General features: G+C 37.3%; 1 protein-coding gene across 3 annotated transcripts in view; it reads left to right on the top strand.

Moving 5' to 3' along the window:
* The window catches only part of Spag17 (sperm associated antigen 17), a 195,771-nt gene that overhangs the window by 139,335 nt on the left and 34,158 nt on the right, over window positions 1–22,278 (top strand). For 2 of the 3 annotated variants that reach the window (XM_033758259.1, XM_010631185.3), the window contains 13 exons: window positions 495–649; window positions 6,212–6,400; window positions 8,045–8,190; window positions 8,286–8,416; window positions 10,167–10,294; window positions 11,902–12,084; window positions 13,795–13,908; window positions 14,443–14,488; window positions 16,335–16,434; window positions 16,660–16,707; window positions 19,103–19,202; window positions 21,069–21,171; window positions 22,144–22,275. In XM_033758259.1, coding sequence (XP_033614150.1) covers window positions 495–649; window positions 6,212–6,400; window positions 8,045–8,190; window positions 8,286–8,416; window positions 10,167–10,294; window positions 11,902–12,084; window positions 13,795–13,908; window positions 14,443–14,488; window positions 16,335–16,434; window positions 16,660–16,707; window positions 19,103–19,202; window positions 21,069–21,171; window positions 22,144–22,275 — 1,575 coding nt within the window. The remainder of the gene's footprint in view (window positions 1–494; window positions 650–6,211; window positions 6,401–8,044; window positions 8,191–8,285; window positions 8,417–10,166; window positions 10,295–11,901; window positions 12,085–13,794; window positions 13,909–14,442; window positions 14,489–16,334; window positions 16,435–16,659; window positions 16,708–19,102; window positions 19,203–21,068; window positions 21,172–22,143; window positions 22,276–22,278) is intronic. The other variant, XM_010631186.2, reaches the window with a different exon arrangement.

Genomic DNA, 22,278 nt, shown 5'->3' with positions numbered 1-22,278 from the left:
CCACTTGAATTTATTAAAGCACACTAGTATTACAAATTGTTCTCAATGGCTATCTTCATATAAAAGTATATGAATGGATTACATAAAGGAAATAAATCTAAGCATAAAGACAAACTATAACTTTTATACACACATTATAAACGTTAAATATGGCAAATAGTGACAAGCATATATTTTGATTGATAATTATGTAGCTAGTTACATTATGTTCTATGCATTTCAATTTTCAAACTGAAAAACTGAATGTTTTCAACTTCGCAAATAAAAAGAACAGTAGATCAAGATGACACCTTATTCTCAAAAAATTATTCTGAATTGACAGAGAATAAGCTACCCTCCAACGTGGTGGAGTTCAAAGCCCCCAGTCTTTTCCCAGTCGTGTTCTCCCCATGGAGAATCCAGACAACAGGGAGACAGCAGCAAAGTCAGTAGGCTGGGGCTTATTTTCCAAAATGTGTATCCCGAGAAATCTGCGTACCCATTATTTCTTGTAGCTGAGGTTCCTCGCACGGTCACCAGACAGGTGAAGTGCATGCGGATAGAAAGCTCACACTATGCCACTGTGATCACCAACTGCGAGGACAGCAGCTGCTGTGCCACCTTTGGGGATGGGACATCTGTCATCGCGAAGCCACAAGGCACGTACCAGGTAGGTCTAATCAGAAAATGAGGAGTTCTCAGACTTTTACTTATTCATCATCTTTTCACCTTCTATTCCACAAAAAATATTGCCCTGCTTGCTTTATAAAACTTTGTGTCGAGATTACAAACCGGGGATTTAGCTCAGGGGTTCCACCGCCTGCCTCGCAAGTGCAAGGACCGGATTTCGATCCCCAGTACCAAAGGAAAAGAAAAAAATCTACAAAGATTACAAACCAAACTGCATGCGTTGAGGATTTCTAACATGCTCAGCACTGTATACGGTAGAAGTCCTGAGATCATATGATTCGTGTATACCTGACTAGCAACACTTCCCCCCTCTACACCCCATTTTATTTAATTGGCACGTTTGTGATACATAATAGTATCTGTTTTGAAAATTGGTACACATATTTATCATATTTTGATCCATTTTGTACACCTTCTCCTCCTCCCTGCCTTCACTTTCCTCCTTCTTCTCCTCTCCTCTTCCCCACCTACAAGAAGTGTATTTACCATCTCTCCATCATTCTTTGCTCTTTACTTCTATTTTAGGTTTCTCATATAAGGGAAACCGTGTAATAATTAATCTTATTGTCTGACATATTTCCTATTATGATCTCAATTCCAACCATTTCCCTACAAATGATCCAAATTATCTTTCTCTGTGGCTGAATAATACCCCACTGTAAGTACACCACATTGTACATTCATCTGTCATTGGGCATCTCGGCTGGTTTCCGGTTTTTAAGTTGTGAATTTCACCTTCATAAACTGTATGTGTGTGTCTCTATAGTACGATGTCTTCAATTCCTTGTGGGAATATACCCACAAGAGGTATACCTGGATAAAATGGAATTTCTATTTTTTAGTTTTTTTGAGGAGTCTTCCTACTTTTTCTCTAATAGTTTCATTAGTTTGCATTCCCACCAACAATGGAGGGTTCCTTTTACCCCCAAACCTCATCCGCTTTTACTGTTGTTGTCCTCGTGTGTGTTCTTGATGGTATCCAGTTTTGAACAGCAGAGAATGATGTTTTAACTTATATTTCTCTAATGCTAAAGACACTAAACATTTTTCACATATGTATTGGCCATTTGTAATTCTTTTGATAACAGTCTGTTCATTTCATTTGCCCACTGTTTGAATTGGGCCCTTTGTTTTACAAGGTCTAGTATTTTTTAGCTCTTTTATAACCTAGAAATATATTAGGCCTCTATCAGAAGAGTAACTTGCAAAAAGCTTTTCCCATTTAGGATGTTGTCTCTACTCTGTTGATTATTTCCTTTTCTGTACAGAAGCATTTTAATTTCACACAATCCCATGTGTTCCGTGATGAATGTAATCATCATATACTGCAAACATGTACTGATAAAAACCAAAACAGAAGAAAAACCCACTTGTTGATTCTTGTTATTTCTTAGGCTGTTAGAGTTCAGAAACGTTTGTCTATGTCTATGTCTTCAAATATTGTCTCTGCTTTATCATCTTCCAGTAGTTTCAGTGTTTCTTTTTACTATCTAGGTCTTTGGTGCATTTTTATGTTATTTTAGTACAAGAGGAGAGATAGGGATCTTGCTTCACTATTCTCCACGTGGATGCGGTTTTCCCTGAATTATTTATTAAACAGGCCCTTTTCTCCAATATATGTTGTTTAACCATTTGTGAAAGATCAGATGGCTAAAAGTACATAGGGTTATTTCTGTCTTCTATTTCATTGGTCAAAGTGTCTTCTTTTGTGCCCATGTCATGTTGTTTTTGTTATAGTAGCTTCATAATGTAATTTAAAATTTGGGTTTGTTAATACCTCCCACATCGGTTTTGTTGTTGTTGCTGTTGTTGTTTGGGATTTTTCCTTTGGATTGCTTTGTCTAATCTAGGTTTCTTCCACATAAATTTTAGGACATCTTTTCTAACTCTATGGATAATGTTTTGGTATTTTAATAGGAAATTCATTGAGTATAGATTGCTTTTGATAATACGGTCATTTTAACAGTATTAATTCTGCCTGTCCAGGAACAGTGATATATTTCTATTTTCTAACATCCTCTTCAATCTTTTTTTTAAGACTACTATAATTTTAATTATGGAGATCTTTCACATCCTTGACTAGATTGATTTTTTTGGATCTACCATGAATGAGATCGTTTTCCTGACTGCTTCCTCACTGGGTTCATTATTGGTGTACAGAAACACTGATTTGTGTGCATTGATTTCATATACTGCCACTTTGCTAAATTTGTTTATTTGCTTGAAGAGTCTTCTGGTGGGTTTATTTGTGGAAGTCTTCTACATAAAACATCATATCATCTGTGTATAGAGGTAATTTGACACCTTCCTTCTCTGTCTTCTTTCTCTTGCTTGATTGCTCCAGCTAATGCTGCAATTATTATATTAAAGAAAGTGGTGAGGAAGGACACCCTTGTCTTGTTCCTGGTTTTAAAGTGAACACAGACTTTCATTTCTTCCTCCTTTATTATGTTGTTGGCTGTGGGTTTGTCGTGAATGGCTTTTATGAATTGGAGGTAAAATCCTTCTATACCTATTTTCATCAGGGTTTTTCTTACGAAAACATGCTGGATTTTGTTACAAGTTATTCCATATCTACAGTAAGTCCCCAACTTAAAGGCATTCTAGTTGTGAACTTTTCACAAGTGTACTGTATAAGACTCACTTTGTGGGACTCACTAGTCAATCCAACTTACAGGCTTTCTCCCTGAAGGGAACTTCTTCAGTCAGGGACTTACTGTATTGAGATGACCATGTGATTTTTATTCTTCGTTTTATTTATGTGGTGTATTACATTTATTGGATTATCCATGTTGTGCAAGTCTTCCATCTCTGGGATGAAGCCAATTAGGTCATGATGTATGGTCCTTTTAAAAATTTGTAGCATTCTATTTGCAAGTATTTTATGCAGAATTTTGCATCTATGTTCATCCGATGTATTGGCCTGTGGTTTTCTTTTTGGATTGTGTCCTCATCTCATTTTGGTATTATGAGGGTATAACCCTCATTTTGGGTTATGCTGACTTTATGGCATGAGTTTGGCAGCATTTCATTCTTTTCAGTTTCATGAAGAGTATGAGAAGCAGTAGCATTGGCTCTTAGCTGAAGTTCTGGTGAAATTCAGCTGTGAATCTAATGGGCCTTTGGCTTTCCTTAGTTAGAAGACTTCATTACTGCTTCGGGTTCATTGCCTGTTATTTGCCTGTTTAGGTTTATATATATATATAAATCTTCTTGGCCCAGTTTTGTTGTGGAATATGTATCTAGAAATTTATTTCTTCCAGGTTCTGTGATGGTTGAAACATAAGTTTCGTAATAGTTTCTTGTAACTCTCTGAATTTCAAGGGTGTCTGTTGTAAGATTGCCTTTTCTATTTCTAATCGCATCCATGAGAGTCTTTCCTATTTTGGTAAGTATGCCTAAGAGTTTATCAATCCTATCCTTTCAAAAAACCCAACTATTTGATTGCTTGATCCTTTTTACTTATTTTTTTAGTCCCAATTTTGTTGATTTTTGGTCTGATATTTATAAGTTCTGGCCTTCTAGAAGATTTGGATTTGGATTTCTCTTGTTTTTCTATAGCCTGGAGATGTATCATTAGGTCATTATTTTGGTAACACTTTCACTTTTCTAATGAGGCACTCACTGCTTCCCTTCTGCCCCAGAGATTCTGATATGTTGTACTGCTACTGTAATTTGATGTTAGAAATTTTTAAAATTTCTCCTCTGATTCCTTCTATGAGCCATTGAGTATTCAAAAGTGTATTATTTAATTTCCATGTGAATATAATTTTGTGAAGCTAATTTTGCTGTTGATTTCTAATTTTATTCCATTATGAGCTGGTAGGATGCAAGAGATTATTTTCATTCTTTTCTATTTATTTAAACATGTTTTATGGCCTGAGAGCTAGGAAAAGAAAAAAAATAGAGGAAAAGAAAGTGAAAATATAATGGGCTAATATAAAATAAAAGCAAAATCAAAAAGGAAAAATTGAGAAAATAGGTTTTGATGGAGGGGAGGGAGGAGATATATAAATGGTTATGTGACAGGGCAGGTAGAAAAAAAAACAAAAAGTAGAAAAACAATTTTAAAAAACAAAGCAGTATTAGTGGAAAGTTTAAGAGGCTTTCTAGATGTTGGAGCCAGTTAATCATGTTCTTCCACCTGCAGAAGTCCAGGGTAGACATTAAAACATTGATCCACACTCATGCCAGTGGTGTGCTTCAGCCCTACGTCCACACTTCCGGGAAAGAACTTCCGAGAATGCACATAGATCCCCAGATCATTTCACCAGCTGGCTCTGGGCAGATTCCAGGAGAGATCCAATGCTCTCCTCCACTCCAAACCTGCTAATTTTAGCACCCCACATTCCGGGGGCTCTGTTTTCCTTGGGCTCCTTAATTCTGCTCTCTCCACTGAATTTCAGACTGGGCTTTTCTGCTCAGCATGACTGATTAGTTAAAAAACATAAAATGTGGCTGAGGATGATGGTGACTGCCTGTAATCCCAGCACTTAGAAGGCTAAATCAGGAGGGTTATTATGAGTTCAAGGACACCCTGTGGTACATAATGAGTTCAAGTCTAGCCTGAACTACATGCTATCTCAAAAATCAATCAATCAATAAAATGTGTATCAGCTCATAAGTGGAAAAATAAAATAGCCACAGAATGGAATATTAGCCCAAAAATGCAATAAATTACTGATACCTGCTGAAATTGGTGAAATTTGAAAATATTACATTAAGTGAAAGAAGCAAGACTGGAAAAAGCCACATAGTGCCTTTCATTTATATGAAATGACTAGAATAGGTAAATCCATAGAGGTAGTGGATTAGTAGCTGCCAGGGATTAGGGACAGGAAATTTCACATGGACTAAAAAAAACTGGTGCTTCTTTGGATGATGACAAAAAAAATATTCTGGAATGAGTAAGAATAGTTGCATAAATTTTTCATATCCTGAAAATTTACTGAATCATATACTTTTAAAGGCTGAATCTATAATATATGAATTACATTTTTAAAGGGTCTGTTTGAGCAGTAGTCACTAGAAAAGCTATTATTTAAGGACTGCACTCATTACCAGAGAAATGAGGAACAATAAAATCTTCTAAGAGGGTGGGGGATATAACTCAGTGGCACTGTGTCTGCCTGGCAAGTGCAAGGTGCTGAGTTCGATACCCAGTACCACAAACAAATAAACAAGCAAGCAAAATCTTCTAAGAATAATCCCATAGCTTCTGGCCCTTTTAGAGATGTTTCTTGTGCAAAACCAGACTGGATACCAAATATTTTAAATAGAGCCAAGTATGTTTGCCTCCACTAAAATATATTAAATGTCTACAGTAAGAAGGCACAGGGAAAATATTTACTGGAGATACTAGATTAATGTGAACAGACAAATGTGAGGACACGAATGAAACTGTACTTTACTTCTCAGTTTGCCTCTTGATCAAGGAATATAGCTCATGATATGGATATTATTTTTCCTAAATTGATGTCCCAAGCCTCTCAAATTGCACAGAAATTTAAATTTTGTTGTGTCTTTGTTTTTTCTCTTCCAGGTGCTACCTCCCAATACCGGTTGCCTCTATATTGACAGGGATTGTTCAGCCACGTATTGCCACGAGTCAAGCAGTAACATCTATCATCCTTTCCAAAGGCGTGAGCAGCTGAGAGCCAGCACGTACATCATGAAGCACACATCAGAGGTTATCTGTGAGGTCCTGGATCCCGAGGGAAACATCTTTCAGGTAAAGCGCATCTTCAGCCTGGAAAGAGAGCCCGTGGCTTTGAGCTCTCTGTCGTGCTTCACACCAGATGGTTTTCACATCGATTTGGGTTTTCATTGCCAGCGGATTACTTAGTCACTTTCTGCCAATGCTTTGGGCCAGTGATCACGAAGGCAGTATCTTTTCCTCAATTCCTCAATTTTCATAGAGGATTGCAAGCCCAAAAGTAGGATAATAGAAATGTGAAAGCATAATAGATAATTAGGACAGAAGAAAAGAAACACTGAAAAATAGTGCTACCACAAAGAATGATATAAAGATGATCTGCACTCTGGTTAAAGTTAAATCAAATACAAGGTAGAAGGCATAGGTGAGGAACAAGGCAGCGTCCATAGTGACAAATACCTCATAGGACTGAGGATGGGGAGGTAGGAAGTCTAAAGAGATGTTCAGCTATTCCCTGCCAGTGCTCCCTCTCTTCTGACTTTCAACACTGTGACTGTTCCTTTACCTCTAGTCCAGGCATTGGCTACTTGTTCCCTAAAGCTCAAAAACCTAAATTGTTTCCTTTGTACATTTTAATTTGGTTTAAAAAAAAAAAAGCAAAAGAAGAAGATTTCATGGAACACAAAACAATAATCATGGAAAATTCAACTCTCAGTCTTGTTAAGTAAAGTACACAGAGATACCATGATGTTCTTTTATTTACTTAGTTGTCTCTGGCTCTTTTGCCTAGTAAGGGAGAGCTGAGTAGTTGCAACACAGAATTAGAGAATCTGCTGTAAATCCTGAAGTATTTACTTCTGGATGCTAACCAAAAAAGGTTTTCCAACTCCTGTTCTAAGCATTTTTTTTTTCTCATTCCTAACCCAAAAGTGGAATTTGCTTCATTGTCTAGTGACTGTGGGGTTGTTTTTCCACTTGGGATTTATGCCACAGAGTCCCTAATTTTTTTTTTTTTTTGAATGCAGGCAAGCCTTGTTCCAGCTTTGCTAAGTAACTGACTCTTCACATCATGAGTGCCGCTGACAAATTTCAATTTACAAAGAAGTAGAAACATAAAGCCAACCACCTCCTGACTGAAAAGTCAGGGATGTTAGGACCCACCAACTTTTTAGACACTGACCCTCCTCCCAGGCATCCCTGTCAGCAGCTGGCAGCCTGCTCCACACTTTCTGGAGATAAGCTCCTAGAGCTAGATAGCATTGACAGCTAGACTGTCTCTCATGCTGATGCTAAATCTACTTCCCTATGTATTCTACCTAGAGTCCTAATTTCGCTTTTAGAATCTCAGAGTGCAAATTTCTTCTGTGTGACGCCCTTTCATTGTTTGAGGACAATTATCACATGAATGACCTTTTTCTCATGTTTAAATACCCTATTCTTTGAACTTACCTGATAGGCTAAGATTTTGAATCCCTTCCCCATCCTAATTACCTTCTTTCCAATCTGTTCCAGTTTGTTTTCACATTCTGGGTGTGATTTATTAGTAATACTGTGTACAATCCATAATTAAGGGAAAAGTATCTTTTATTTGCAAATAAAATCTATCTGATTCTCTTTGTACACAAAAAGACTACCTGCTTTCCCACTCTGGATCAGCAGAAATGGAAGCATATGGCATTTTATTTGTTCCCTTAATTGATTACGTGCCTTGTCTTTTAGGTCATGGCTGATGGCAGTGCATCAACCGTGCTACCAGAAAAAAAATCAGAAGGTGACTTACATGTAAAACCCGAGGACTATGACAGTTTGTCATCTGTTCACCTTGAAAAGAATCATATGCAAGTCTATGGTGAACATGTTCCCAGGTAAAATGATACTAATCATATTATATCTTTTCAATTCCAAGTTCAAGACACATTTTAATTGAATAGTTCGACTGATTAGATTTTTGTTTTGTCAGATTTTTTGTGATCTATGCTGATGGATCCGGAATGGAACTCCTCCGTGACAGTGACATTGAAGAACACTTGTCCTTGGCCTATGGAGAATCAACTACTGCGGTTGTCCAGGAGCCAGTGCAGGAGCAGCCAGGTGGAGCTCTCCCTGTCCCCTCGCCCGCTCTCTCGCTCTTACGATCCAGTCCGTCCCCTTCTCCGTTGTTTTCCCTTTGCTTACTCTTCCACTTCCCAGTTGGCCTCGCCAATCTGCTTCCATAGCTACTCGATTTTACATTCATGTCGTGCTCTTTCTGAGCATCAACCTGCGTACACTGAGTATAAATTCATCCGCTACTATAAGCAGATCTGTACTTAAACCTAGGCCTCCTCCCTACCCTCAAGGATCCAGGCTGTTTCTCTTCGTGCCCTCACAAATTTAAGTGGTTTCATTTAGTGTATATTTATGATACCTAATAATTGTAATCATCTCTTTTTCCTCCTGCCCGCTTGATGAGTTTACTTCATCCTGTTAAGAATGAAAGATATCTTCCATGGTTTTTCTTTTTCATTTAAAGGCGTTGCCTTGATTAAATTGAATGCGATAAGAAAATAACGTTTATGTGTGAGCTAGACTACCAATCTGAGATATATAAGCCATGTAAGGTATATTCATTGGAAATTTATATTATTTTCATCAGTTTCAAAGAAATTGGTGTGTGACCAGAGATTATTAGAGAAATGTACTACTTTGATTGCTGTGCCTAGGTCTGTATTTCTTTTTTATCTTTTGTTCAGTGGGATATACTTTGTGTGCATTTATGAGACTGCCCACATCTCCATGTACTTTTATCTTTTAGTGTATCCATGCACATGACCACTATGTAATATACTTTGCTCTTTGTGACTATGGAGAGTAGAGGGCTCTGTGTAAGAAATGCATGCATGTAAATAAATGTATGAGAACAAGAAATAATCTCAAATTGCTGTGTTGGTAATTTACGTAGCATCACTTGGCAAATCTACATGTGCCAAGCACTGGCTGGGTATTAGGAACACAGTAGTGAGTCAAAACAGGACCAGTTTCCACGAAGCTTGTGGTTCAGTAAAAGACAAAAGCATTAATTTTGTCACACAAATAGCTGGGTAATTATAAACTGGACTAGGGTTTATGAAGGAAAGAAACACTGTTCTATGAGAGCATCCGGTAGAGACACCTGAGGTAGCTCAAAAGCCTCCTTGAAGACATTTGAGCCATGAGGTACTAGATGAGGATGGTTGATTCGGGTAGGAGGAAGAGTTTTCTTGGAAAATTAGAACACAAAGGAGAAAAAACACAAAAGTGGAGAAAGAGGCCACATAGCTAGAAGCACAGAGGGGAGGAGAATGGTGCAAGTTGAGGCAGGAAGAAAAAATAATACTCCAATTTATTTTTGGAGCAATGGGAAGTCCAAGAAAAATTTGATTCATGGATGGACATGACCAGTCAGCCTGACTGGAGGGAAACTCATTCAAAGAGCACACATGAGTAGAAGAGCTGGCTGATATATCGTCCAGAGCAGAATCTTTCTGAGGCAATGGTGTAATGTAGAACCTCTGGTGAGAGCACAAGAGGGGAGTGTCACAAAAGTTTGTTGACAGAACTGGCAGGACTTGGATGTGGTTATTGAGGGACAGTGAGGTATCAGTGAATCTTGATCACTTCTAGATGACCAACACCCATTTTCTAGGTGTTCCAGTGACTAACAGCCTCGCTTTCCTTTTAGATTATATGGCCCTAAGCATAATCTTCTAGGGTCTCGCTAATCTTTTATGTAGAAGACAGTTCAAAGGTATTTGATGAATTTAATTAATGCATGTTGAATTTACCAGAGTAATTTTAGTGGAGAAAACTCTTTTTTCATCAGGGGCCCTGAGCATCACAATCCTTCGTCCTTTCCATGAAGCATCACCATGGTTAATGAAGAAGGAATTAGAGACGATTGTTCCTCCTAATCTCCAGTCAAGATCATGGGAGACATTCCCCTCAACTGAGGTACACATTTTCTGCTACAAAGTTGCATATGCAGAACTGAGGTACCTGGTCTTCTCCCATGTACTTATATCTCAACCTTATGTAAATTGTTAATACGCTTAAGGAGTTTTAATACTTGAAGCTCTTTAACATTTATAGTATAACAACAGAATTTTAGAGGAATGTAGCTGGATAGCTAATTTAAATTTTATTTCTTTTATCTATATTGCAGTTGTGACATCTTCCTATGACATTCAAATATCCTTTCTGAATAATGCATATTAACCTCTCCTATCATAGAATTGCTGATGTTATGCCATTTCCTCTTGTCATTTCTTACTAGTTTATTCATTTCTTACTAGAATTTTAAGTCTCACTTTGCCATTTTTCTCTTCACATATTAAAAATGCACAAGCTGAGTATATAAGAATAATGTAAAGGATTACATGTGTGTTTTGCAACTGCAATGTTATTAAGTACTGCGATTATGTCAAATGAGACAAATCCCACCTAAGTTTGTAAAGAATGAAAGAAAACATCTTGGGCAGTAATCATGAAGTCCTGCATCTTGCAAGATTTGGCATTTTATTTAATAACTATGTAATGTCTCTATGATACTAAATTCTAAAATCAGTGAAGACATTGACAATATGATCAGGAAGGGAGACCTAGTATTAAATGAGAAGAATGTTTTTAAATTATGTTTTTGCTGCCCTACAATAAATCTTATAATAGTAAAAGCAGAGATGATGAGCAATTAAGAAAACAAAGATGTTCCACCCCTTTGTTTTAATTTGGTAAATGTAATCTAAGTGGTGAGATGAAGCTATTTTAAATTTATGTCCTGATTTTTAACTTATCATGTGGGATTTGGAAGAAGTCATGATGAACCTTAGTTTCCTTTTCTGAAAATAAAAATGTCACACCAGAAAGCTCACTAAGGCTGTGCCCAAATTGAAAGTAGTATGTGATAATTGCACTACATCTGGGATTAATGAAGGAAGTTTATTCTCTGAAATTTTTATGTGATGAGCTTCAAAATTCCGAGTGGTTATCTCTGGCCGGGGCTTTTCAAAGAAACACAGCTGGCAGAGTTCCACAAAGCATACCACTCTTGAAAACCAGTGACAAGGATGTTCAATCAATAAACTTTCAAAACACAAGTTATTTATCTATAGTTGGTTTCTCTCTCAAAGAACCTTTCTAGCACAAAATAAGCATAGAACCAGAAAGTTAGACTGGTTAACTCCTAGTGTCTTACACTTCATAATGATGTTAAGGAATATCACACACATTTGTCATAAGCTAGCCTGTTGCCTTATTACGGTGTAGCCCTTTGTTTAGCACTGCCTTAAATGCCACTCAGAAGGACACCATGTAACAAGATTTTGAAATATCCAGTTTCTTGGAAATAAACACAAAGAAGAAGACTTGGCCAGTTCTAGTATCAATTTTCTTTATATTTGAAGAACTTTTTGATGTTAAGAAGAATTTTTTTTTTTTTTAGTATAGAATTGCATTCCTAACAAGTGGCTCCTAGTGTAGTATCTACATAAATAGTCAATTTTTAAAATCCATGGTAAAGACATTCTGATCTCTTTGGTGAATGTCTTGCTTTGTTTTGTCAGAGAAAAACTCCAGGGCCTCCATTTGGCACTCAAATTTGGAAGGGCCTTTCCATTGGATATAAACAGCTAATGAATGCCCCAGCTCCTGTGCTTAAAGACCCCAAGGTGCTGCAGATGCGCCAGTTCATCCAGCATGAGGCCATAAAGAATGAAGAGAAACTGAGGCTGCAGGTTTCACTTAAGGTAATGAAATCCAGGTAATCTGACCCCAAAATGTCATGAACAAGGCAGTCATTCTTCTTGGTTTTTTTCTTAGGTTCCTTTGGAACCTAAAATTATCTAATTCCACCAGTATTATCCAACGTAACACATGAGTGTCAATCTTCCACACTAGAAGGTTGAGAGGTAAAAAGTACTTAAGATGTAAAAATCATTTAAGAGGCCCCCAGCATAGACAAAGTAATACACTATGTATGGGGAGATGGTGGCCAAAGGAGTGATTGAGTGCACTAAGGAAGGGACCTTTGAAACAGTCCCCAGAAAGTCAAAGACTGGCTATCTCCAAGTGTCTTAGACTACATAACCGTGTTAAGGAATAGTCGCATACACTTGCCATAAACCAGCCTATTGTTGTACTACCATGTACCTCTTTGCTTAGCCTGGAATGCATGGCTAGAACTTAAAGCAAAATCTGCAGGACAATAGCCAGCATAATCAAAAGCAAGTTATTTTCAGAGATGCTTGCTTTGGCCACTAAGTCCCCTCTGTGCTGACAAGATTGTCTAAACTAGGTCAACATGTGTCACATACCAAATCATCCCACTCTGGCTCTGTCCCTTGACCAAAAACCCTTATACAATTTGTGGCAAATGCTTTTCTTTTGTGTTTTGTTTCTTGTCCTTGAGTTACAAATAAACCACATAGGTTGCAGGTCTACATAGGTCTGCTTCTGTTTCTCTGAAGCTCTCTCCTAAGCAACCTCTCTGGGCTTCTTGAAGCAAATTAAATCTCCTCTCAGAGTAATCTTTCTCATCCTCTATGCAGTCATGGTTACACATTCTGACAATTGTGATTACCATGCAGATACCTCCTTTCTTACTATGTGCATTAGACTAGTAGAGTGATCTCTGGAAAAAAATAGAATCACTTATTCATTTGGTATTTGTTCATGAATGAAAAGAGTCTTGGCTTGGAAGTGATCTTATAACTGGTAAATGTACAGTTAGTTAATTGAATGAGTCTATCAATAATATCTCACTTTCCAGTTCAAGTCCTTCAGAAAAAAAATTACATGCATTTTGTTTATTGTTAAATAATCAATACTTGACATAGAGCCAGAGGTCAATACATAATGGAAATGGATTAAATATTCATAAAAGCAAAGTATAATTCTGTTGGAAGCAAAGACATAGACTAAGCAATGTGCATTCATAGATACATTCATAAGACTATACTTGAAAGGTCTACACATTATCTAATCAAATGTGACAGTTTTACTGAGGAGAATACAGAAGCATAGACTAGAAGCAGGTCTTCTTTGAAGTCCCCATGCAGTTTTATCCTGTGGCCTCAAGGCTGCACTTGTGGACTTTTCAGGTCTTTGCTTTTTAACTTTTGTTTTCCAGATTGTTTGGCTAGCAATTGAATGTTGAGTTGTGTGAACTTCTTTACTCTTCATCTTTTTGTAACATTTAAGTTGATGTTGACTATTTAGATGTCTGTGTATATATACCTTAAACCTGATTTTATTTTCTTGTTTTTTGAGACAAGTTTTCACTGTGTAGTTCAGGCTGGCCTTGAACTCACTGTGGAGCCTAGGCTGCCCTCAAACTCGAACTCACAGCAGTCCTCTTGCCTCAGCCCCTGGAGTGCTGGGATTACAGGCATGTACCACCTTGCCCAGCCTAAACCTGATTTTTTTTTTAATCCATGTGTCTTATCCTACTTATCTAGGATTATATCAATCACATTCTAAAGAAAGAAGAAGAACTACAAGAAATGACAGTCAAGGATTCCAGAACTGAAGAGGAGAGAGGCAATGCTGCAGATCTTCTCAAGCTAGTTATGGTGAGAAAATGGTTTTATAGACAAGACCTGTGACATTACCATTGTTTCAATAGTAGATGCTCCTAGGTAAAATAATATAAGGAACAGACATATGGTGCTTCTGCCACTTCTGTGAAGCATTTGCTTATAATACCTTGTTTCTGTGTAAATCAATCCTTTATATGCTGAATTTTCCAAATACATTTTAGGCTCTTTCTTTGATTATCAATAATTCTGAAGTGTCTCAAATAAAGATTTATTGTCATTCAAAGAAATAATGTCTGTTGAAATATTAAGTGAATTACTAAAGGAGTTGAAAAGATTAAGAAAAAGAAGTTTCTGTAATTTAAAATGATTTCCAGTTTTAGAAAAGTTTTAGGTAAGAGGAATAACTAAAATAAAATCAAATAAATTTTATATTAGTATTAAAAAGCTCATTCATTTTGTAGTAATTTCCATAAAAGGTCAATTTGAGTACATAAAGAATACTTCTAAACAAAGTGAATTTTGTATGCAATGTAATCATCATTGATCAATTCTCTTTTTTTTTTTCAGTCTTTCCCAAAAATGGAGGAAACTGAAAAAAGTTATGTTAGTGAAGGTAACTGGCATTTAATATTTTTCTGCAATATACTAACAAGTTTCAAAGGAATAATATTAAATACACTTATTAGTCATTCTCTTATCTCATACCAAAGTCTCATGTATATAGCTCTGTTCTCATACTGGCTATGTTGTTTTGAGATGGCTTATTTGTGTTTTATTCTGCCTGAATTAGGGGATCCCTGAAACACAAGACTGTCTTTCTAATTCACCCTTAACTTTCATCAGGTGAATTAAAAAATTAACATTTGACTTTTATGCTGACCTAGAACATAGCTAAGATATAGAAAGGAGACAGTCAACCAACCAGCAACTCCTGCATGCATATGCAAAGAATGTTTGAGCAACTGTGTAATCATTACAAAAACCTTGCACTCTTCTATACTTTATGTATGTAACACTCTTGGTTAGACAGTTTCATAGTTTACAGCAAACACAAGGTAGAGAATTTTGTGGGGTTTTGGTTTGGTTTGATTTGATTGTTTTGTTTGTTTTCCCACATGGAAATGGTCATAAGCTGACAGTCATGGGCTTCACTCAGCCCACAGACATTTTGTGTGTCCTCCATAGTATCCGTTTGTGAATTTATTTTTTGTTTGTTTGATTGGTTGCTTGCTTGCTTATCTAGATGTTTCTCTTCTTAAAATGTCACAGTATGACAGGGTAACATTTGGCTTAAGGTGACTAGCAGCTACCCCTCAGAATGATCATAATAGAAGAGCCCATCACAACCCCAGTGCTCCTGGTCCTGACATGCTAATATCGCCTTTTTACTGGGTGACCCCTGTAGTAAAGTTGCCAGATTCACTCAATGCAAACTATTTACTGACTGCAAATAGTTAAAATGGAATTTTAGATGAACAACAATTACTAGCTTTGGGGCCAATATGGGACATGCTGATACTTTTAAAAAGTTTTGTTCCTCTGAAATTAAAATTTAACTATGTGCCCTGCACTTTATCTGACAAACTTACCCTGTAATTTTGGAACATGTACCTTTAGTCCAAGCTGAGAAGCACAATAGTAAACATACAGGCCACCCAGTAGTGAAGGACAAAGTAAATGTAAATATGTTTACTGATGCAGGAAGCAAAGAGCCTCTTGTGTACTTATAATTGTCCCTGACACAATGATACTAGCGATCCTAAGTCAGCCTTACATAAAACTATTTCCTGAAATGCTAGTCTATGAGGCAGATCCACCAAAAATGAATTTTGTCATAAAATAAGGATGGATAGTGCTCCACATTACCTCCACATTGTCTTAGAAAGTCACGTTGTACATTAATGAAAAATACAGAAAAATTCTATGGTAACAAAATATATTTAGCCTTGTACAAGTCAGTGTTTCCTAAGCTTACATAATTATGGAGCCTGGAAATGTTCATTTTTTCCACTCTGCTGTTCATGTCTCACCAAGACCAAGTTCTGGGAATGAACCCTAAAAAAATCACCACCCAAACTTCTAAACAATTGTATTTTATTCAGATCCTCAGATTCAAGGAGCCAAGTACACATTTAGAAAAATATTTTTTAGTATCATGATAATTTACTTTAAGATTTTCTATTTCATATATGAAAGAATTCAGTTAAGAAGTAGAATGCAGCAGCCTTGATGGCGTGGGATAAATAGGGTGGCATCACATTTTACATTCTGACTCTGAGCGTTTCCTGATAGTATAAAGTAGTATGTTTACTGTTGTATTACTGCTTGGCCTTTGAAACTTTGTCAACACTTACAGATTTAATGTAAGCTCTTAAAAACAACCCAATGAATAATTGGGTTTTGATTGTGTTGCATTGTAGAGAAGTAGAGTTAAACACTAAATGAAAGTATTTTCAAAGTTACAGCCCACCTAACCGAGGTATTCAAGCAGTCTTTGGCTTCTGCTCCAAAATGTCCACCAGAAACATTCAGTAAAACTTCCTTTGAGAAGAAATGGAGGTAAGCCATTCCAATAATGAATTCTAAGTAGTGTTGGTCAGATGATGATTAAGGAAATGGAGAAGTGTGGGAATCATAATAGGGGTGACCACATCAATGAATCCCCAGCCCTTCATCTCCCACAGTGTTAGCACTGTAGCGTATAATTGAATTTTTCTTTTGATTTTTGTAAGCTAACAGAGTTACTTGCTCATTTTCATCAAACTTTTATTTCCTTTCACATAGGCACACAGCAGCATCAAAGAGGTGGAAAGAAAAGATAGAGGAGAAGAGGTAATTCTACCCTGACATATCCAAAAGCATGTGAAAAGGCCCAAAGTCATATAATCTTAGGGATGGAGAGGCTACAAAACCCTACCATCTGGGCTCAGCACTGTTATTTGAGCCTTTTCTACATTTCTGCCACTCTGTGTGTGTGTGTGTGTGTGTGTGTGTTTGTGTGTGTGTGTGTGTGTGTGCATCAGCTCCCATGGGACATTATCACTATCTCTTGAAGAAGCCCATTTGACAATTAGCTGCATCCTCTCCCTCTCCTGAGCAACTAGGTTCTCAGGAAATCTGTGTTTGTCCTATTCTAATACACTCATAAATCTTCTTGGACTTGATGCAGTATGTGCTCATCAACTTTCCAGGATTCTTGTCAGTCACATGAGGAATGTGCTCTAAGTGTTACATGTTTTTATTGTCTTCCAATCCTACCTGAGGATTCCATCTCCAGCTCTCTTGCCAGAAAGAAAGGAAGGCAAATATATAGATTTGTTGAGTATATAGTATAACTGTAATAGTACTGTATACATTTGTATGGCCCTTCTTCAAAATGATTCCCAGGATGAATATCTTCATCAAGATGCCACTGTTACCTTATAAAATGTGTTGAGGAAGTGGTAACTTAAGACTCTAACCCTAATGGCTCACCTCCATCTACATTGTCAAACTGGAAGGCATATACCTTACTCTCTGTGGTGAGAGAAAAATATCTTTTGATCTATCTGTCTTTGGTCTAATAGCTGAGGTCTCTAGAAAAACAACAACAACAGATTAACCAGATAAAAAGCATATAAATTTATTTGCTTGCATGACATAGGAAGCTTCATAAGAAAATGAAGATCCAAAGAAAATGTTAAACTTTAGTATTTTTGTACTAAGTTTGACGGAGAATGGAGAACTGTGCAGAAATAGGATAGGACAAAAAATACCATCAAATGTTAGTAAACTTGGAGAAACTTAGCAAGACCTGTTGTTCAGATTCTTCTCTGTGTCACCGTCTTCAGATATAAGAATTCTCCTTTCATCTGGGTTAGGAGGGACACCTCGTACAAGATGGTCTGATGACTTGCTGCAGGAGAAAGTCAGAAAATCTGTCCTAGGTTTTATGACCCAAAAACCATTTTCAAGAGACTGATGAGGGTGGGGAGCAGTGAGAATGGAGACAGAAGTCAGGGAACAGTGTAACATGGAGTACTCCTTATTATTTACTTGTTAATACTTTTTGAATGTGCATGTGTTAGCCAATTTTTTAAAAATTTGAATCATTAATAATTTCAAATCTTAACTTATAGTTAATGGCCAACCACTCAAAGTGAAACAGGGAATTAGATGTGTATCGTAGAAAGAAAAGGTTGGGAAAATGTAAAAGGGGGAAAGTTTCAAGAAATAGAAAGTGCTCAACAAATGTCAAAAACGTGAATGAAAAAAGCAAATTCGGGTTTAGATGTATTAATTCTTTTTGAGAACAATTTTAAGAGAGTAGTAAGCAATAGCCAGACTGACACATATGGGTGCATGAATCCAATGAGGCAGGAGAAAGATGATGTGCTGATTATATCGGTCTGATATTTCTAGGAGTGCCATTTTACATAAGAGCCCTAGTCTTAGGGTCAGCATATCTAGAGTCAGGTAAGTTTAATTATTTACAAGATTGTACTATGCTCACCAGCCACTTCACTGAAGTTTTTTTCAGCTCTCCAATTGGATGATTGGAGGTTGACAGATATGTGCTGTTGTCAAGGTCATGATCTTGGAAGAAGCATCCTGGGTTTCACTGCAGACTTTATCTCTATTAGTTATGTGATTTGGAATAGATAACTTGGTATCTCCATGTCTTGATTTTTTGACCTGAAATAATGTCAGTATGCATCTCACTGAACTTCCTGGGTGCTGTCTCTTCAGTAGAGGGACTCTGCTATTCAAAAGGCATCCACCAGGATTATCATGATGGCCTAATAACTTTGTAACTACTGGCCACATCATTTGTAGGTCATCCCTCAGGTTTTATTTTTTGTTACCACTGCTACTGAACTTATAAACCAGAAGACTCCCTAGCTGTTATTTACATTTCAGAATTGAAAAATTTCCAAAGCTTCAATCATTGTAGGGCTACATAGTTTGTAGTCATTTGAGATCAACTGCAAAATTAAACTATCCTGGTATCATTATTTCCAATCTTACATGGGAGTCTTCTTTCCACAGTAGGAAATGTGAGTGATTTCAGAAAAAAAGAAAAGGAATCAAAATAAATTGACCAAGAATCTGTCCGTCCAATGGAACAATTCTTGTCAATTTTATTGTTGGTGATTGCATTGATTTTCTGTAGTTTTAGAGCTAAAACATAAGCAAATATTTTAATGTCCTATGTCTTCTTTTGCATCATTATGGAAATATCAACCAGGAAGGAAATTGAGAAGACAAAAAATCAGCTAACAGAAATTAGGAACAAAGTGCTACAACCCTATTTCAACTCTGAATTGAGCCAGTTATATCAGTCCCAGGTAATTGAGTATAATTAGCAATTATAGTATTTATAAAAGTTATATATAGCTTACATTAATATGTGATCTCTCTTTCCTAATTTTGTTTAATTTTCTACGACATCAACCTGATTAACAAATCCATATTCTCACAAGGAAGATTAATTTCAGTTCTCCTTCCAGTGTAGAAATTCTCTACTACAAGTATATTATTATCACTCTCCTAAGATTAAAAAATCATGAGGCCGAACCCACCCTCTGCTCTCTCACAGCCAGCACAATATCTGATAGCTTTCTTGCCCCTCCTTTTGACTCCCCCTCACCTCCTTAAATGTGGCCTGAGGCAGCTAGCCCCAGACCTTCCCACTACCCAAGGGTTACTTTACCAGCTGCTTTCTAGGTCCAGCTTCCAGGTGTAATCCTCCCCTGATTCTGGGCCACTTGGTTCGAATTTTCTAAAGTGCAGCCAAAAACCTGCACCAGAGAGGAAAAAGATGTGAGTGACCAGTGCCCATTACCGAAATGCCCAATTCTCAAGGGGCCATAATTAACACTGACTGCCCTCCTAGAAACCCCTCAAAAAGGTGGCATTCGCAATTCAGCCCCACCATTTTCAGGGAATTATGGGAGCTGTCAGTCAAGCAGTTGCTTCTCCTGAAGTTTACAGCTACCCTAGATACCCCATCCTACTCCAGGGATATTTGTCTTGGCCACAGTAGGCTTCTCTCCTAGGTTCTATCTAGGAACCTATCCTAGATGACTCTTCCCTGCATACACTCCTATTACTGTGAAAGTTCTCAAGCAGATCCACAAAATTTGCAAAACTGCACAGGCATGAGCATGCTCCTGCTCAAGATAAACAGAGCTCCTTCACACTCCTGTGGCTAATGGAAGAGGGCTTCCTCTGGTGAACTGACCCCGCATGTTGCAGCACAGGTCCCAGTAAAGCCTTGCTCATAGAGTCCCATAAAAGCTATGCATGGATTCTTATCTCAGGTAGTATGGGCATTGCAGGCTGCATTAAAAGGAGCTATTAATGCTAAGGGCTTCTAGCCCTGAAGATTCCAGAGAGTGGTGGAGATCACAGAGACCAGTATCAAACAGCAGATATCAGTGGGGACCAGAAGCAGAGGCCAGCAGACACTGGCAGGGACCCGAAGAGAACCCTAAGAGAGCAGTGGCAGCTACCAGAGGAGCTCAGAAAACTGCCAAAATGACTATGAACCTCAGCTGCTGAAGAACTGAAAGGGGCAGCTGAGAGCTGCCAAAAGCTGTGATGCTAAGGCCTGAGGTCCACTTGGACTCAGATCCCAGGACTAGGCATCTGCACTAATGGAGCTGCACTTTGCTGATTCATGATTTTCATTTGAATTGAGCAAAAGAACCCTCAGCCTATTAGTGATTTTACAACTATTAAGTATCCTCTCCCATCTATTTTAAGCTCTTTTTGGTGGAGTTGAGTGCTGCCAATCAATGACTGCTTTCGGATAAATTCCATTTTGAAGCGTTATGTCATTAAAATTTCCTCACCCACCAGCTACTATGATGGCACTAAGATACAAACCACAGGCCCAACTGCCCCTCACTGCCTGGGGGGTCACTAAAATCCTGTGGCAAAATGAATCCCTCATGTGTTCATAACTTCAGAACTCCTCAAAGATTCCAGATGCTGATAGTAACAGAGCAGAAGAAATTATAGGAAATTATGACTAATCACCAAAAGCTAGAATTGAGTTAATCGTTCTCTTGGAAAAATTTTCATTCATTTTCAAAGCCTTGAAAATATGCTTTCATCATAAAAATATGCTCATCAATTGAATGTATTTGTGGCAGTTGCCTTTCAGCCATGTGTGAGTCTAAAATAAATCTTTTGGCTTTTCTTTTAAGTATAATTATCTGGACAAGCTTTCAAAAAAACTGCCTCCTTTTACAAAGAAAGATAAAGATGCAAATGAAACAGCCTATCAAGATACATCTGATCTTTATTCAGGTAATATGTTAATGCATTCTTATTCCTGCTAACTATACTTAACTGAATAATACCTAACAGTAGGCACTTTGAATATAATTAGTTTATAGCACCTTAGTTTATAGCACCTTTTATGATAGCTGATGACAGAACTGACTGTGATCTGCATATTATAGATTTTGTTGAGTTACATGAGAAAACCAAGTTGTACATACAATTTAACTTTCACTTCTGTGTTTATAGTTTACCCAAAAGCACATAGAAGACCAAATTTAAAAATAAAAGAAATAATGAAAAGTTGTTGGGGAATGAGACATTCATACGGTCTCAAAATATCAAGCCACATACACTAATTATGTAAATAAAATGTACACTTTCAATGGAATGTGGCATTTTCCACCTTCACTACATAATCCAACTGCTACCAATAGTAAGACAACCTAGCATTAGGCGCTTTAAGCCTCTCAACACAGTACCCTAGGCAGCTACAACTGTTCCAGGGTGAATGGTTTCAACACACAAGTTGAAAGGTATTTTCCTCCTCAAACTTACATTTATTTTTTAAATCGGTTTTCTATTATGATTATTTTAACAAGGAGTTACAATTGAATGAATAGATTAGCAACCTTTTCTAAAAATCTGATCAAAGTCGCCATCACCAGGTAAAAGTAGAGGCAAATTGCATGGACTTTGAAAAACACAACAAGGCAGCACTCTCTTGTTTGCTCTGAATACCCACAAAGAGCCAGCCAGCTCCTAGAAATGTGGACCTCACAGATACTCTTCTGTTTGCTATTGGCCAACACTAAAGCATATTATGAACAATCTCTGCTTTTTGATGGCTTTCATATATTTAATCTTTCCCAGGAAGGTGGGGGGAAAGCACCTTGTGCGTTGTGAAACATCTTGTTCAGTGTTTGCTCACACGAGCATTAGTCATGACATCAAGGCCCAAAATATCATTTTATAATATGTGTTTGGGGATTCTTTTAGATTCCAATCCATCTGCAGTTTCAGAACAGGAGTCCTCAAATGTGCTTAGACTTCCAAAATTAGAGATTTCTAAGGATACCAAGGAGCCCACCAGTCAGAACCAAACTGAAGACTTGACAAAACCTACTGAAGGTA

This window comes from Fukomys damarensis, unplaced genomic scaffold, assembly GCF_012274545.1.
Source record: "Fukomys damarensis isolate Sample0158 unplaced genomic scaffold, DMR_v1.0_HiC HiC_scaffold_33, whole genome shotgun sequence".
NCBI classification, from domain to species: domain Eukaryota; kingdom Metazoa; phylum Chordata; class Mammalia; order Rodentia; family Bathyergidae; genus Fukomys; species Fukomys damarensis.
This window is presented reverse-complemented; position numbering and strand designations above follow the sequence as displayed.